The sequence below is a fragment of the Ochotona curzoniae genome, unplaced genomic scaffold (assembly GCF_017591425.1).
Source record: "Ochotona curzoniae isolate NIBS_2020 unplaced genomic scaffold, NIBS_Ocur_1.0 patch295, whole genome shotgun sequence".
NCBI classification, from domain to species: Eukaryota; Metazoa; Chordata; class Mammalia; order Lagomorpha; family Ochotonidae; genus Ochotona; species Ochotona curzoniae.
The window spans coordinates 1-18,105 of record NW_024466856.1 but is presented as its reverse complement, the minus strand read 5'-3'; the positions used below and the strand labels follow the sequence as shown (position 1 = coordinate 18,105).

Below are 18,105 nucleotides of genomic sequence, written 5' to 3'. Positions count from 1 at the left end.
TTCATCCTGAAACCGCAAATGTAACCATGTAACCTGTCCCTCAAACACAGGTGCACAGGGCACCTGGCAGGGCCCCGCACCCCCTGGACACTCCCCATGCCGCCCAACACCAGCAGCTTCTTCAGTGTACTGGACAAGAAGATACAGACAAGCAGCATGTGACGGGCATGCCATTTTCTGCTCCAGCAAACCCGGCCACACACAGCCCGTGCACTCTAACCCCCAGCACACAGCAGGCCAGCAGCAGCAGCCCCTGCCTCCTCCTGCCTGCCATCACAGGAAGCCACACTCTATGGGGAGTGAGCTGGCACTGGTTCTCTACACAGCGGTGTGACAGCCATGAGGACTGGTTCTCCATACAGCAGGATGCCTCTTTCTGCTCACACACAGCTTACACCAGCCCAACACAACTTGGCCTCATGGACCACACTGGGCGCCGAGCCCCACGAGCCTGGGACACAGGGTAGCTTGTTATGGCAAGCAGCAAGAAATTGCACAGACCACCGCAGGTGCACCCTGAGCGCCTTCAGCAGTGGGCTCCTGAGGGACTCAGTGCTGCTGCTGCAGTCCAGCACATTAAGCTGTCACCTGCAAAGCCAGCATTTCATATGGGTGCCTGTTCCAGTTTAGGCTGCTCTACTTCCTGCTAATGACCTGGCAAAAGCAGTGGTACCCACATGGGAGACCCAGAAACCCCTGGCTCCAATGTGGCCCAGCCCCAGCCACTCTCGCCATTGGAGGGAGTGCAACAGGATGCCAAGACCACTCACTCTCTTGTTCTCTAATTCTGCCATTCAGATAAATAAAATGAATCTTTAAAGTGTTGGACCCACACTAACAGTGCAGGTCACCTAAGCGCCAGCAGGGGGCACCCGGCTCTGCAGCATCAAGGGTGCAAGGCCCACACCCACTACACCTGCTGGTTCACTTGCAACCAGCAAACGCTGCGTGGCTGTCTTGATCCCTCATCCCTCCTCTCCCCTCAGGAAGGACACCCCCATGGCATTCTGATCCTGCATCCCTCCTCTTCCCTCAGGAAGGACACCGCCATGGCGTTCTGATCCTGCATCCCTCCTCTTCCCTCAGGAAGGACACCGCCATGGCGTTCTGATCCCTCATCCCTCCTCTCCCCTCAGGAAGGACACCGCCATGGCGTTCTGATCCCTCATCCCTCCTCTCCCCTCATGGAGAACAGCCCCATGGCATTCTGATCCCTCATCCCTCCTCTCCCCTTACAACAGTACCATAGCAAGGCCCAGCAAGGTAGCCAGTGGCTAAAGTCCTCACCTTACACGCCCAGGATCCCATACAGGAGCCAGTTCTAATCCCAACCACCCTGCTTCCCATCCAGTTCCCTGCCTGTGGCCTAGGAAAGCAGTCAAGGAAGGTCCACCCTATACCCGTATGGGAGATCCAGAAGAAGCTCCTGGTTCCTGGCTTAAGACTGGCTCAGCTCCAGCTGTTGCAACCGCTTGGGGAGTGAATGATCGGACGTAAGATCTTCCTTTCTGTCTTTCCTCCCCTCTGTATATCTGCCTTTCCCATAAAGGTAAAAAAAAAATCTCTAAAATAAATAAATAAATAAAGACCTGAAAATAGAAAGCTAGGACTTGCTTCTTGGTCCTGGGTCACTCTCCACTGTTCCACCCCCCAGGCACACCAACCGTACTCCCCAGGCTATTAAGGGCCCAGCTCAGACTCCAGGCTGCTCCCCGAGACCAGTCAGAAGGGTGAGGGGTCTGTGGCCTCGGCTAGTACCCGCACAGCCTTCCCTTAGCCCCTCAGCGCCAACATCTGTAGTCAGGCTTTCAAGGCCACTGGGAGGGTCCCTGCAAGAGCTGACGACCCAGAAAAACTAGGGCCCCAAAGAGCCCCCCTAGATCCGAGGATCATCTGAAGTGCTCCCATCACTGCTCCCTGCTGAGCACCTTGGCACCCTCTGTAGTCCCGCCATGTAACCAGGAATGTGCAAGCATCCCCCACAGGCAGGGTGCTGCCACCAGTGCCCTCTGCAAGTGCCAGCACCTTGCCAGCACTGCCAAGCCACCCTGAGGGTAACCAGATCCCACACAGCTCTCAAGTGTCTGCACGGTTTTATGTACAAGAACGTTCTTTTGCTCCTTAATTAAACACAAGTTTATACAATTTCAAACATTGCTCAGCACAGAAACACTATGTAAGTGTGACATGGAAAGGAGACAATGGGACAAGGCTGTTTTCCCCTCGGCTGAGGACAGTGCACACTTACGCTTCTGCATCCTGTCACGGGAATAGACCCTGGAGGCCAGCGTGTGGGCCGTGGGCTGCGCGGTCAGGGTGTCCCTGCGCTCAGACAGCAGGCGGCAGCTGCTGCAGGTGTACCCGTTGTGCCCAGTGGCTTCGGCAGCCTCCACTGCCAGGGCTCCGTTTTCCTGAACAACGGCTTTGCCTGCACCTACGTTGTCAGAAAGTAGACCCAATCTTTATCACACTCGACAGCGTGCAGCTGGAACTTGTGAAATGTGTGAGGAAGAAAAGCCCAAGGCAATTACCTTTAGTGTCACCATCATCGTCGAGACCTGCGAGAGAAACCACAGTTCTGCTGCCAAGCTTGGTAACAGAGGCGGTACAGGCCGAGGGGGCCACGGTGTGCCCAGCTGCAGGCACACCCGAGGGTCATGCAGAGAGGACTGCCTCCTCACAGCCTGCCCGCTGTGGGCAGGGAAACAGTCTCACAGGCTGAGCAACAGAGCAGCCTGTAAAGTGACCAGGGCCTTCCGCCTGCCAAGGGCGGCCAGAGGCTTGCCTCCTCAGCCAGCTGGACCCTGTGCACAGCCCAGGGCATGGCCATGGCCTTGGGGCAGGGAGTGCACCCCTCCCTCGTGACTCAGGATAGAAAGGGTCTTCTGGAACACACAGCAGGACTGCATGCTGCCTCCAAGAAGGCATGCACCCAGCAGCAGCAGCGTCCCGTCCCAGCACTACACCATCCATACTCCACATGGGCACAGCTGGCCACGGCTGGCCAGGGCAGAAAGGAAGCAGCCTTCAAGTGCCTGTAGAGAAGCCTCAGGGCCCCTAGCACCCAGGCAGTAGCCACCCTCCTCCCCACACCAAGGCGCATGGGCCCTGCACACCACCCAGGCACTCACCCCAGAAGTGGGTCACCTCTGTCTGCTCACGGATCAAGGACTCATCCAGCACGCATGGCTGCAGGGCCGCAGCAGCCCGCACACTGCGAGAGCCGCCCTGGCTGCCTGCAGCTCTCCGGGACACGGGGCTCACACTGGGAGCAGCTTTGCCTGCACTTCTGCGCTGTCTTAGTGTTCTGCAAAGGAGAGAAGGAGCAAGGTCTCAGAATTCCCAGCACAGAGCTCTGAAAACACACACAGAATTTTAAGGCCAGCCATTTTCTAGTGCATTTCTGCTGCCATGAACCAATGCAAGAGTTTTATGCTGGGATTTAGAGACTCCTTCTAAAGCCACAAACACAAAATAACGCAGGCTTCTGCTGATTCTGAGCAAAGACATACAACAGACCACAAGTAAAAATGACCAAAACAAAAGGCTTGCATCCATATATGGACGTGCCCACAACTCACTTCTGCCCCCGGCGAAGCCATGCAGCCAGACATGTGGCGCGAGTGGAGACCTAGGGTCCTGTCTGCACAACAGCCCAAACAAGCCTGGGCAGGAGTGCAGGGGTAACACCGGGGCCCACACCAGTTCAAAACCTGGCTACCCCTTTTCTGATCCAGCTCCCTGGTAATGACCTGGGAAAGCAGTGGAATACAGCCCATGTGCCTGGGACCCTGCACCTACATGACAGACCCAGAGGAAGTTCACGCCTTCCAACAGGCCCAGTCCCAGCCAATGCAGCCATAGGGGAATGGAAGGAATCTCTCTCCTGACTTCTCTTTAACTCTGCCCTTCAAATAAGACCAAAAAAAAAAAAAAAAAGCATTTTATAATTCAGCAAACTGAGCATCAAGTTAGGGAGTAGAAAAACAGACTCAGCCCCTGCTCGAGCATCTGGGAGTGGCAAGGGGTGCAGTGACACACATGGCAGGGCCAGGTCACCAGGCAGTGCTGGCCCTGGGCTTCTGCGGGGCAGGAAGAGCCCTGACAGCCCAGGAATGTCATCCTACTCGTCAAAAATCTATTTGTGTTGGAAAGGCAGATTAACAGAGAAAAAGGGCCCAGTGCAATGGTGTAGTGGTTAAGGTCCTCGCCTTGCACGCCCAGGATCCCATATGGGTGCAGCTTCTAATCCCAGCAGCCCCGCTTCCCTTCCAGCTCCCTGCCTGTGGCCCGGGAAAGCAGTCGAGGACAGCCCAAAGCTTTGGGACCCTGCACCCGCGTGGGAGGCACAGAAGAGGCTCCTGGCTTGGATCGGCATAGCATCGGCCATTGCGCTCACTTGGGGAGTGAATCATTGGACGGAAGATCTTCCTCTCTGTCTCTCCTCTCTGTATATCCGCCTTTCCAATACAAATAAAATAAATCTTTAAAAAAAAAAAAAACACAGAGAAAAGGACAAAGATCTTCCATTTCCTGGAACACTCCCCACAGGGCCACAAAAGCCCATTTGAAGCCAGGAGCCCCCTCTTGTCTCCCATGTGAGTGAAGGGGCCCAAGGACTTGGGCCATCCTCTGCTTCTTTCTTACGCTGTAACTATGAAGCTGGATTGGAAATCGGCAGCCAGGACTTGAACAAACACTGCAGGCAGAGAATTAGCCTGGTTTGCCACTGCAGCACCCCCAGAAACATTTTCAAATGTTAAACTACCTCAATTTTTTTTTAAAGATTTATTTATTTTTTTTTTTATTGGAAAGGCGGATATACAGAGAGGAGAGACAGAGAGGAAGATCTTCCGTCCGATGATTCACTCCCCAAGTGAGCGCAACGGCCGATACTATGCCGATCCGAAGCCAGGAGCCTCTTCCGGGTCTCCCACGCGGGTGCAGGGTCCCAAAGCTTTGGGCCGTCCTCGACTGCCTTCCCGGGCCACAGGCAGGGAGCTGGAAGGGAAGCGGGGCTGCTGGGATAGAACCGGCGCCCATATGGGATCCCGGGCATGCAAGGCGAGAACCTTAACCACTTGCGCCACCGCGCCGGGCCCAAAACTACCTCAATTTTTGCTGCTTCTTGATACAGATGGCCAAGCCATCGAAAGATCTCACCCACCACACTGGTAACCATGTGAGCCTTCGGTGCAGGTGTGTGCGGCCTGTGACTGTGGGTGGACCTGTATGTGTGACTGACCGTGTGTGGGTGGACCTGTATGTGTGACTGTGGGTGGACCTGTATGTGTGGACTGTGGGTGGACCTGTATGTGGGTGGACCTGTATGTGTGACTGGGTGGACCTGTATGTGTGACTGTGGGTGGACCTGTATGTGTGTGTGGACCTGTGTGACTGTGGGTGGACCTGTGTCACTGCAGGTGGACCTGCGTGAGTGCACACAGTCTGGAATTCATGGTTTTACATCAGTTTCGCCATAGGAAGGCAGAGCTGGGCAGGGCTTACCTTGGTACTCCATCCTGGGAGGGGTGCGTATCTCCTGCCTTACTGTCCCCTGTGGAGTAGCTCGTCCTGACCAGGCGCAAACTACGGCGGGACATCCTAGGGGAATCAAACACGGGATCCAACCGGTGCTGTGTTTCGAAGTCCAGAGCATCAGAAGAATAGCTCGAGCTGTAAGGACACAGCTGTCAGAGGGCAGCAGCGCTCCTGGCTCCCCACATCCCCACGTCCAGCTTGCAGGGAAGCCACTGCTGTGGACAATATCTGGAAGGAGGCGAGTGACCCTGTCCTGCCTGCCCCACTACACCTGCTCCAGCTGTCCCTGTCCCCCACTCAGAACTGCTTCAGGACATGAAGTCCATGAAGACCCCCAGGAACGTTAGGCAGGAGCTGGAAGGGGAGAGAGATGTCCATTGACCAGGTCACTACCCAGAGGGTCATAGCAGCCAGTGTGCCACAGGGTGACCCAAGCCCTCCCTCCCAGGGAGTCATCAACAGGGGCAGAGATGGGCACTGATATGAGATGTGGGCACCATAGGCGGCACCTGTGGCACAGTGCCAGCCCTACACAGGTACTGCTCTTGGCTCATCTTTGTGCCATTCCAGTCTAGGCACTGCCCTTGAGAGCAGCTGCTACAGCAAAAGATGGCCGCGGTCAGAGAGGGCCACCACGCCCTGCTAAGTGACACACTCGGGGCCCTCCTCTTCCTGCTCACCTATGAAGCCTTCAGCCATGCAGAAGCACAGAGCCTCACCACGAGGCTCCGAGGCCCACGCTGCCTCACTGCCCTAGCTGGCCAGGCTCACCCTCCCCTCCAGCTCTCGGTAGGGGGTCCCAAAGCCAAACCTGTGCTGGATCCAGCCTCCCTGCCTGCCAGCCATCTGCCCTCCACCTGGGGACACCTGGTTCTGCCTCAGGGCCTGTTCCAGTATTCCAGGGCCCAGTCTGGCTGCAGCTCCAGGCCATGTGCTGACTCAGTCCTTCTGGAGGACCCAACGCTCCAGGCCGTGCCCCTGGCGGGAAGGCGGCACACTCACTCCTTCCTCCTGGAAGGCCCCACCCCTCTGTCCAGCACAATCTTCTGAACCAAGCTCCACAGCCACACCTCTGGCTCCCACCGCCCTAAAACAGTCCAGACTCCAAGACAGCCAGCATAACCCCAGCCGGGGGCCTCTGCCCTGCCCTCTCCCAGGTCTCACTGGCCTGCCCTGGGCCAGCTGGAAGTGTTGCTAAGGCAGCCTCGGCAGGCTGGAGGATGAGAACATGACTGCGGGGCCAGAACTGCTCCAGCCTTCTGAAGCAACCAGGGGCCTGAGAACCACACTGCTTCTACAGCAAGGGCAACACAGCGTCACTTCAAAGACCGTCCAGGCCAGACAGCACAGGTGCTGTGAAGAGGCACTTTGCTAACCAGCAGAGCCAAGATAATCTGTCGCCATTACTCCGCCTTATATTCCCTTAGAATTCATCCTATCCTCCTGAGCTTGCATTCCCACCCCACCTGCTAGAGCCCCGCCCCCTCAGCCACACCACACCTGCTAGTGCCCCGCCCCCTCAGCCACACCACACCTGCTAGAGCCCCACCCCCTCAGCTACACAACACCTGCTAGAGCCCCGCCCCCTCAGCCACACCACACCTGCTGCTCAGCCCCGCCCCCTCAGCCACACCACACCTGCTAGAGCCCCGCCCCCTCAGCCACACCACACCTGCTAGAGCCCCGCCCCCTCAGCCACACCACACCTGCTAGAGCCCCGCCCCCTCAGCCACACCACACCTGCTAGAGCCCCGTCCCCTCAGCCACACACCCAGGAACCTTCAACACCTCTCTGGCCTAGCTACCAAACTCCAGCCAATGAAGTGATACCAACCCAGAAGTTACCTAACTCCTGTTCCTGGGTTTTAAAAAAGACCCTTAGACTTACTTGTTCCTTTTAAAGCGTAACACAGACTGCCTACTCAGTGACTCACAACAGTGGGATCTGGACCAGGCCCGAGGCAGAACAGCGGGAAGCCACCACCACCGGCCTCTGACACATGCTGGGTCACCGGCAGAGGCAGCAGGCCCTGGCACCTCACTATGGCCATGGCTCTGTGTCCCAGGCAGCTCAACTACAGGCCAGCAGGGCAGGTCAGCAATTACTAGGACTCAAACCTTACAGGCTGAACGCAACCAGGTCCTGGGCAGCTGAGGGCACTGGGAGCCCCACCAGCACGCTGCCGCAGGAGACCGCTGGACACAGAACTGTGGGAGCCCCACCAGCACGCTGCCGCAGGAGACCGCTGGACACAGAACTGTGGGAGCCCCACCAGCACGCTGCCGCAGGAGGCCGCTGGACACAGAACTCTCCAGGCTGTGAGATACCGATCAGCACACTCCTGTAGGCGATCCCACGCCTGGGAGGGCTCTGAGACTGTCTTGATGACTCACCGAATTACAGGGAAAACCCGGGGAAGCACAGAGCTTTCCCAATGCCCCTCAACTCCTCGTGAGTCCTAGAGCCGCGGCCCCCCGACTCACCTGAGCGCGTAGGTGTAGCCCGTGTTGTCCGGCACACACTGCGGAGGGCTGTAGAGGTGCAGCCGGGAGAAGTCCATGTCTCGCCTCAGCTCATGCTGCAGGTGGAGAGGGAACAGGCCTTCAGGGACCTCAGTAGCACGCTTATCACCAGGACCATAAACAGGCAGAGCGGCACCTGCCGAGGATGCGGAAGCCGGCCTGGAACCCTTCCCAGGAGTGCTACGTGCAGGAGTCCCTCAAGGAGGCGCTGACTGATGGCCAGAACAGGACCCGGCCCAGGAGCCACCCTCTGCTCCCTCCCCAGGGACGCAGATCAGCTCCAACACCAAAGTGCCGGCCTTGTTTCTCTGGTTATCATCGAGACGTCTGTGGACCTGGAATGATTCGTTAAGAATATTCACGCACACACCCCAAATTAAAGGAACAAAGTCCTCACAGTAGTAATATGCATCATAACCTGTTGTTCAAACTCTACGAGATAAGACTAAAAATAAAGAGCGCCTTGGGCAACAGTATTTATGGACACAAAACTGGGCTCTGTTGCAAACCACAAAGCCCGAGTCCCATCACCTGGAAACAGGCCAAACACCTACTGAAGTCAAGGACTGACTACAGATCACATAGGAAACTTGACTGCTCCACACACTCCACAAAGCCCCTGGGTTTGGGATAACATTCTACAACACTCTCGGTCTGTCCTGAGTCCCTGGTGCTCCAGTCAGCCAGAGCTCATTCACCAGGCATAAGCTGCCACTTTGCAAACAAAATCAGCTACGGCTGTTTAACCCACGTAATGTTTAACCCCTCTGTAACTGCCCTGACCTGTCCCATCTGCTCAACTCAACCCTTAAATCTGGACTGGGACACCCAAGGCCCAATGGCGTGCTTGCCAACACACTCGAACGTCTCCAGCTCCGAGTCCAGCCGGCTCACACTGCCACTATGGGACGTCTCCAGCTCCGAGTCAGGCCAGCTCACACTGCCACTATGGAATGCAGTCGTACTGTGGCTGTGTCATAATGCCTGCTGGCCACACTCCAGTTTAGGAAGCACTCCCAGGCATGTGGATGCCAGGCTGAACGCCACCGCTAACGCCCGTGACCCTCTCATCTCACACGCTTTGCTCCAAAGGTATCCTCCCTCCCTGGGTCAGTACACCCTGGCACTGCTAACACACTCGGGGAGCGAGTGCAGCTCACAGGAGCTGTGTGCACTGCTAGCACACTCAGAGTCCAGGACCAAGTGCAGCCGAGAAAGGCCATCCCCGGCCCCACCTTCAGGTGCGGGGCCATCTGGGGAGTGATCCAGCAGGCACCACTTCTCTTGATCTCTAACTCGGTTCTCCCAATACGCACACACACCTTTTTTTAAGAAGATGTTTGTTTCTACTTGAAAGGCAGATTGAGAGAGGAAACAGTCTGCCATCTGCTGGTTCACTACCCAAGTGGCCCCAGTGGCCGGAGCTGAGCTGATTTGAATCTGGTGCCAGGAGCTTCTTCCGGCTTTCCCAAGTGGGTGCAGGGTCCCAAGGTATGGGCTGTCCTAGACTGCTTTCCCAGGCTACTGGCAGGGAGCTGGATGGGAAGCGGGGCAGCCGGCACCAACCTATGCCTCCATGGAATGCCAGTGCTTGTAGGGTGAATGCCTGTGGAGACAGTGTTGACCTCCAAATACATCTCCTTTTTTTGTTAAAATAAAATTAGGTGTTAGGGTGGGCACTTGGCCTGGCAGCTAAACTGCTGAGGGTCCTGCAGCCCACATCCAGGTGTCTGAGTGCGAGTCCTGGGTCTGTTCCCAACTCCAGGTCCTGCCAAGGTGCACCCTGGGAGGCCCCGAGGAACAGGAGCGTCCCCAGATGCAGTTTCAGCCCCAGGTCCTGCAGGCCCTTGGGAAGACAGCCAGTGCTGAAGTTCTTTATGCTGTCTCTTTCAAATCAAGGAAAATGAGCAAAGCTTCAAAAGAGTCTATGGAAATCAAGGGTCCTGTGTCCTCGGGTCCTTTCTCCCCCTCCTCCCTGTAGACTCAGTAGACCAGAACAGGTGTGCACCTCAGCCTGGGTCCTGCGAAGTCCAGCCCCGTACCCGCTGCAGCCTTGGCAAGGCTCTGAGCTCCCAGGCGAAGCAGGAAGGAGCACCGAATCCCTTCCAGATGCGGTAGACTGCAAGTAGACTCTTCATACTCCACATGTAACATGCATCTTATATAAATTTTAAAACCAAAATATGGACCCAGTCTGATGGGCTACTGTCTAAATCCTTGCCTTGCAAGCGCCAGTACTCCACATGGGCACTAGTTCATGTCCCAGCTGGCCCACTTCCCATCCAGTTCCCTGCCTGTAGCCTGGGAAAGCAGTTGAGGATGGCCCAAAGCCTTGGGACCCTGCACCCACGTGGGAGACCCAGAAGGATCAGCTCAGCTCCAGCTGTTGTGCTCACCTGGGGAGTGAACCACCAGATGGGAGATCTCTGCCTTTCCTCCTCTCTATAAGCCTGATCCGCCTTTAACCAACATCAAGCTGGCAAAGGGCGGCTGTGCTGTGGGATGTGTACCTGCCCTGGGCATCCCTCACACACTGGGGCCTCCATCCGCCTCTTAGTCTGTGGCCTACATCCCAAACCAGAATCCACAACCTGCAGCAATGGAGGTGTTCCTGCCCACTAAATAAAACCCACAACTCCAGTCTGACCACTGAGTGCGATGTCAGATAGGACTCACGCTGTAAATGCATAACAAGGTAGGCCAGCGGCTGCCTCATAAAGCAGCCAGCTCAGCTGTCATTACCCAGCACCTTCTACATGCGTGGGCCCACTGAAGTGTAGGCAGACCCAGCAGGTTCCTCAATTCTAAAACAAAGGGGCTGAGAACTCAAACAGCCGTGACAGAGCAAGACGAGGAAGAAAGCAAACGCGTTCTCAATCACCGAAGCACAAGACCCTCCAAGGCCCCGCTGTGTGGCGGCGTGCCCCTGCCTGCCAGCCCTGACGTACACTGCCGTCCTGAATGCCCCTTGCCAAGCAGCGCTGAGGCCAAGGCTACAGCTGCAAGGCTGCAGGGACTGCCTCGGCATTCAGTGCCACAGAAGTCTCACCGACTGGAAATAGCACAGAGCACCCCAGAGACCCTCTGATCCCCCAAGCTCAGGGCCAGGGACTCCCAGTGGACATGCCGTGCTCAACAAAGTGCCATACACTTCTGAAAAAGGGTCTCCCTGCAAAAGCATAGATATCTATGAGAAAGGCAGAGTAGAACAGGACAACGGAGGACGGGGCCCCTACAGGGCCAAGCAGGAGCAGAAGCGCAGCGCCCCAGCACACAAGCTAACACTGCACACTGCTGCAGGCCCAGGCAGGCAAAGCTGCACAAGTACCTCAGCTGGCCAGAGGGCACCACACTCAACTCTCAGGAAAAACACCCAATGGACCGGGGCTGTGGCACAGCATTTTAAGCCTCCATTGTGGCTAACCTGTCCCATATGGCACCGGTTTGAGTCCAGGCTGTTCCAACCTCGTCAAGCTCCTTGCTTATGGCCTGGGAAAGCAGCAGAGGGTGGCCCAGGTGTCTGGGCTCCTGTGCCCATGTGAGACACCTGGGGGAGGGAAGAAAAGCCCTCAACACACCAGAGCCTGGAGGGAGAGGCTACAGACGGGAAAGCGAGGCTGTGCACAGCACTGCCCCCCCATCCGTGAGGAGACAGGGCTGGCCAGGCGCTAGTGGCACCCACAGGAAAGGGCGTGGGGTGGAGTTGGCTCCTCTTCCCACCGTACACAGCCCAGGAGCTAACAGGTCCCTGTGGGAGATGTGGAGCTCCTGGCCCAGAGCTGGCTGTTGCAGGCAGGTGGGCAGTACAACGGTGAATGGGAGAGCTCTCCATCTGCCTTCCACATAAACAAACAACAAATAATATGCTTTTACGAAAAGGTAACAGCCTTTCCTAGGGCTAGAGATAGGCAAGGTTCCACTTTGGCCATTGCTTCCAACACTATCCCGGAAGTCAATAGAAAGCTGAGACAGACACACATCAGGAAGGGATCTCAGATGCGTCAGTCCCTGTGAGGGGAGCTCGGACCCTCAGTCAGGAACACCTGAGCCCCGTGATGGGGGGCTAGAACCCTCAGGAACACGTCAGCCCCGTGATGGGGAGCTAGGACCCTCAGTCAGGAACACCTGAGTCCCATGATGGGGAGCTAGAACCCTCAGGAACACATCAGCCCCCGTGATGGGGAGCTAGGACCCTCAGTCAGGAACATGTCAGCCCCCGTGAGGGGAGCTAGGACCCTCAGTCAGGAACACGTCAGCCCACATGAGGGGAAACTGAGACCCTCAGTCAGGAACATCTTAGCCCTGTGATGGGGAGCTAGGACCCTCAGTCAGGAACACCTGAGCCCCGTGATGGGAGGCTAGACCCCTCAGGACCACACGTCAGCCCCCGTGATGGGGAGCTAGGACCCTCAGTCAGGAACATGTCAGCCCCCGTGAGGGGAGCTAGGACCCTCAGTCAGGAACACGTTAGCCCACATGAGGGGAAACTGAGACCCTCAGTCAGGAACACCTTAGCCCTGTGATGGGGAGCTAGGACCCTCAGTCAGGAACACCTGAGTCCCATGATGGGGAGCTAGAACCCTCAGGAACACGTCAGCCCACATGAGGGGAAACTGAGACCCTCAGTCAGGAACACCTGAGCCCCGTGATGGGGAGCTAGGACCCTCAGTCAGGAACACGTCAGCCCAAATGAGGGGAAACTGAGACCCTCAGTCAGGAACATCTCAGCCCTGTGATGGGGAGCTAGGACCCTCAGTCAGGAACACCTGAGCCCCGTGATGGGGAGCTAGGACGCTCCCAGGAGCACACACAGTTGAGCTGCCCCAGTGGCCTGCCGCCTGCAGGGAAGCAGCCCCAGGGAAACAGCAGTCACCCTCTGCCGTCAGCAGGGACACCCTAACACCAGACACAGCAGGAGTTCAAGCCAGATCAAAGCCCTAAATGTAGGAATTAAAAACATCAAACTTGGAAAAGTTCAGATGGGTAAACTCTTCAGAGCCTGGATTTGTCCAAGGTAAGGCAGGAGGACACTGCAACACCTGCTGTCACCTGTGCCTCAGGGGATGTGACCCTGAGCCGGGCAGACTGCCAGCACCTGCAGCTCACCTGGCTGATAAGGTCCAGGTGCGTCTGAGAGAGCTGCCTGCAGGGCTCCCGCAGGCAACCAAAGGGCAAGCCCGAGGTCACCCCAACACTCACTCCCCACTTGCCGGGACCCAGGGTGTCTGGAGCCCCAACTCATCACCGACAGGGTAGCCCGCTGCACCCCAAACCCACCTCAGGCAGGAGAGCCCACTGCACCCCAAGCCCACCCCGGGCAAGGGAGCCCGCTGCACCCCAAGCCCACCAAAGCAGGGGAGCCCGCTGAACCCCAAGCTCACCACGGCAAGGGAGCCCACAGCACCCCGAGACCACCCCAGGCAGGGGAGCCCGCTGCACCCGAAGCCCAGCTCGGACAGGGGAGCCCGCTGCACCCCGAGCTCTTCCAGGGCAGGGGAGCCCGCAGCACCCCGAGCCCACCCCGGGCAGGGGAGCCTACTGCAGCACCGCCCGGAGAGCACCAGCCCGGAGGAGCCCAGAAGGCCGAGGCCGAGCGGACACCACGGAGTGTCCAGCGCCCCCGCGTCCTCCCGGAGCGTCCGGCATCCCAGCTCCGGCGCGGCCGGCCAGGGCCGAGGCCCGGGAGCCCCTCATGGCGGCCGCGGCCGTTGGCGTCCTGGGGGTGCCCGCCCGCCGCCCGGCCCCGCCGCCCCCGGAGGAGCGCGGCCCGCACTCGCCCGCCAGCCACCCCGGCGCCCCTCGGCGCCCGCCGCTGCTCGGCTGGCCGCCCCGGGCCCGGCGCCCCGTCCCAGCTCACCTGCCGCCGCCGCCGCAGGCCTCGCCGCGCCGCCCAGGCCCGGCCGGAGAGGACGCCCCGAAGGCGCCGGCCAATCGGACGCCGCGCCCGCCCTGGGGGGCGGGAACCCCGCGTCTGTCCACCAATCCCTAACGGGCTCTCGGAGCGCCTTGGCCAATGACGAAGCGGCTCCCGGCCGCAGGCTGAGTGAGGCGCGGGGAGCGGGAGGAGCCCGGATGTCGTCACTGGGCGGGCCGCAAGCGGCGTGGGGGTAGCGGGGAGCTCAGGCCTGACAGAGGCGGGCACCCCGCGCCCCGGGCCTGAGCGAGGGGACCCCGGGCCTGAGCGAGGGGGACCCCGGGCCTGAGCGAGGGGGACTCTGGACCGGGGCATGAGGGGGGGACCCCGGACCGGGGCATGAAGGAGGGGGACCCCGGACCTGAGCGAGGGGGACCCCGCGACCCTGTCATGAGGGAGGGGGACCCCCGACCCGGGCATGAAGGAGGGGGACCCCCACCCGGGGGTGACCAGGCCGCCTCTTCTGGCAGTGACCCCGCACCCCGGCCCTGCTTCCCCGCGGGTCCTCCGGAGCAGCTTTGCTCCCAGGAGCCCGGGCTGCCATCCGCACTGCACGGCCTTGTCCCGCACCCCATGGGGCCTCCGCTGCCATGGCACTGCCCCTCGGCCGAGCCCCTTTCTTATCTGCCCCTCACAAACGTCCCTCCTTTGCATTTTTACAAGTAGACCTTTCGCTTGTGAAAACCGGGATTGTACCTGTTGTCCATACAGGCCGAGCTGATTAGGGGTGCCCATGCCTGGCCTCCCTGTGGGCACTGCGAGGCCTCAGCCCAAGAGACTGCCCGGTGGCCCCTCTGCCCAGCGCCCTGACATGCCCCGCAAGTGTCAGAGGCCTTGGCTGCTGCACCCAGGCAGGCCCTGGGGGCATTAGGCGACAGGTGCGGGGTGCCCTCTGCTTTCATCCTCCCCGTGCCAAGGCAGCCAGGCGGTTGTAAACAAGGACTCCTGTGGGATTTAGGGCGTGGCTCTGCAGCTCCGTGCCATCTGGGGGAAGCTGTGAAGGCGAAGGCAGGGAAGGCAGGGCTGCTGAGGGCCCTGCTCCGGGTGGGAGGGCTGTGTCCCGCCCATCTGCCCAGCAGGGTGGGAGCCACAGGGCACCCAGCTCTGGCTCCAGGCCATCCCTGCGGCCTCTGTCTCCTTTGTAAATAGGACGCGTGAGGTGGCATTCCAGCACCCGCCACCCCTGCGGGTGATCTGTCTGCAGATCTCACCTTGACTGTCCCAGGCACCCTGGAGGCCCCACTGGACCTGGACATGTCCTGGGTTTTGTATGTTGTTTCCTTTTTTAAACTAATGATTACATGGTTGATCAGGGTGGGAAGGATGAAGGTTTAGGGAAAATTGGGTGAATTCATTGCTGTTTCTTGTTCCTGGGATAAGGAGAGAAACAAAGGGGGAGACCACTCACAACCTTCCACACGTCCCAGTACCCAGAGACGAGGAACTGCCACCTCACGTCAACCCAGAGGCCCCATGTGGGCATATTCCGAGGGTTCTGTCCAGGTGGTTTGGATAGTTCTGAAATGCCGATTCCTCCGATCCGAGAATGATGGCACCCTCCCAAATACTCATTGCCTTCATTCACTGGAATTTGTTGCTGTCACCTATTGCAGTTTAACACACTTGCTGACTGATCACCTGGGCCCCCCCCCCCAAACCTCTTGGCTCTCGCCCTACATCCCCCTCCCGCCTGCTGCTGACCACCGAGCTGGGGACATGTGTCCCCACAACGACACTGCCACTCCTTCCTTCTTGGGAGCTCCACACCAGGCTGCCTGCGTTCCCCCACCCCGGCCCTGCCTCCCTGAAAGAGGGACTCGGAGACCACCGGCTCCCCTGTCCCCCTTGCCGGAGGCCACCTGCCTGCCAGCACGCCTGCCAGCAGAGCTGTGGCGCGTCCCTGGAAGCAGATCTGCAAATCCAGTCCATCCCGCCTGCAGCTGCCCTGACCCTGGCAGGAGCTGCCCTCCGTCTCATGTGAACCCTTGGCTTTCAGCCCTCTCAGCAGGTGCCTGGATGGTCAGACACAGCCGTCAGGACTCCTGGGGCACGTGGAGGAGCCCCATCACACCTCATTTATACGTTAGTAAAGCTTTACTTAACTAGTAAAAGATGTGTTTATGCATTTGAAAGACAGAATTACAGAGAGGGAGAAATAGAAAGATCTTCCATCTGCTGGTTCACTCCCTAAATGGCTACAATGGCTGGAGCTGAGCCGGTCCAAAGCCAGAAGCCAGGAGCTTCTTCCGGGCCTCCCGCATATGTGCAGGGGTCCAAGCATCTGAGCCATCCCCCACTGTCTTCCCTGGCACATGAGCAGGGAGCTGGATGGGAAGTGAAGCAGCCGGGATTGAACCAGCTAGTTCAGGTGGCAGCTAGTTGGCTGTGCCACGGCTCTGGGACCCTGGGCTTTATTTATGCACTTGAAAGAGTGATGTGAGGAGATACAGAAGACAGACCTTGTCCATCCTCTGGCTCACTCCCCAGATGGCCCCAACAACCGGGTCTGGGCCAGGCCACAGCCAGGAGCCAGCTAGGCTGCTTCTGCCGCCTTCATAGGCACATTGTAAGGGGGCTGGAGCAGGATAGGGGGTGCGATGGGAAGGGGTACTGAAATTAGAACTGCAGGTACTGCTGGCTTGCCCTGCCCTGCATACAAGGAGCCACTGTCTGGGAGAGCAGCAGGGCACATCTGCTATACAAAGCCACAGGGTAGTTCCTGAAAACAATGAACAGGTGACTGGGCAAGCCCCGAGAAGCAATAGCAGACCCTGGAAAACAGCCCCCTGGACAGGGCAGTGCCCGCTACGAGCAGATCCAGAGCAGGACCTGTGTCACACATCCCGTGGATCTGCTCACAGGGGTCACGCCACAGGCTCATCACCCTTCGTGGTTCTTTCACTGCCTGCCCTGGGTGCTGCCAGATCCCCAAAGGCAGGCAGAGGGCCTCAGAAAGCCTGGGAAAGCAGTGAAGGATGGCCCAAAGCCTTGGGACCCTGCACCTGCATGGGAGACCTGGAGCAGCTCCTGGCTTCGGATTGGCTCAGCTCCAGCCGTTGCAGTCACTTGAGGAGTGAATCATCGGACGAAAGATCTTCTCTGTTCTCTCTCCCCCCCCCCCCCCCCCGTCCCTCTCTCTCTCTCTCTCTCTCTCTCTCTCTCACACACACACACACACTTGGCAATAAAAATAAATGAATCTTGGGCCCGGCGTGATGGCATAGTGGCTAAAGTCCTCACCTTAAATGCGCCAGGATCCCATATGGGCGTCGCTACTCTCCTGGCTGCCCTGCATCCCATCCAGCTGCCTGCTTATGGCCTGGGAAGACAGTTGAGGATAGCCCAAAGCTTTGGGATCCTGCACCCACACGGGAGACCTGGAAGAAACTCCTGGCACCTGGCTTTGGATCGGGACAGATCCGGCCATTAGAGCCACGTGGGCAGTAAACCAAGCAATGGACAGAGATCTTTTTCTCTGTAACTCTTTTTCTCTATAAATCTGGCCTTCAATAAAAATAAATAAAACTTTAAAACAAAAAGCAAGCAAGCAAACTGCCAACATGTCAAGTTTATAGGCTTTCACAGCTTTTGTTTTTAAGATTTATTTATTTATTTAGAAAAGGCAGATTTACAGAGAAGTGAGACAGACCAAGATCTTGTGTCCACTGGTTCACTCCCCAAATGGCCACAATGGCCAGATGTGTGCTGATAAGAGGCAGGAGTTCCATCTGGATCTCCTATGTGGGTGCAGGGGCCCAAACACTTGGGTTATTCTCGGTTGCTTTCCCAGGCCACAGCAGAGCTGGATGGGAGACGAAGCAGCCAGGGAACCAACTGGCAGCTATATGGGATGCAGGCGCTTGCAGTCGGATAATTAGCCAGTTGAGTCACAGTAGTGACCTTAGGACTTCACAGCTTTAAACCTAGGATCCCAACTTCCTTGGAGAGGCGGATGTCTGGTAGTGCTGGGCCTGCCATTCTGTGGCTCCTTTCTGGGCAACCGCTGGCATGTGGGACCAGCCCTCCCCTGGGGCTCAGAGTGGAGTGGAGGAGGGCCAGGGGGCCGAGGGTGGGGAGCCCGTAATGGCAGTGGCAGCTGCCCCAAGGCCTTCCTGCGGATGAGAGCC

General features: G+C 58.2%; 1 protein-coding gene across 1 annotated transcript in view; it reads right to left on the bottom strand.

The window, feature by feature from the left end:
- LOC121167045 (SUN domain-containing protein 1-like) overlaps window positions 1-11,513 on the bottom strand; it is a 33,152-nt gene extending 21,639 nt beyond the window's left edge. Inside the window, exons 1-6 of the mRNA XM_040996418.1 lie at window positions 11,489-11,513; window positions 8,026-8,120; window positions 5,509-5,676; window positions 3,132-3,307; window positions 2,532-2,558; window positions 2,249-2,434 (exon numbers count right to left, since the gene is read on the bottom strand). Coding sequence (XP_040852352.1) covers window positions 2,249-2,434; window positions 2,532-2,558; window positions 3,132-3,307; window positions 5,509-5,676; window positions 8,026-8,120; window positions 11,489-11,497 — 661 coding nt within the window. The 5' untranslated portion in view covers window positions 11,498-11,513. The remainder of the gene's footprint in view (window positions 1-2,248; window positions 2,435-2,531; window positions 2,559-3,131; window positions 3,308-5,508; window positions 5,677-8,025; window positions 8,121-11,488) is intronic.
- Window positions 11,514-18,105: the final 6,592 nt, after the last annotated feature.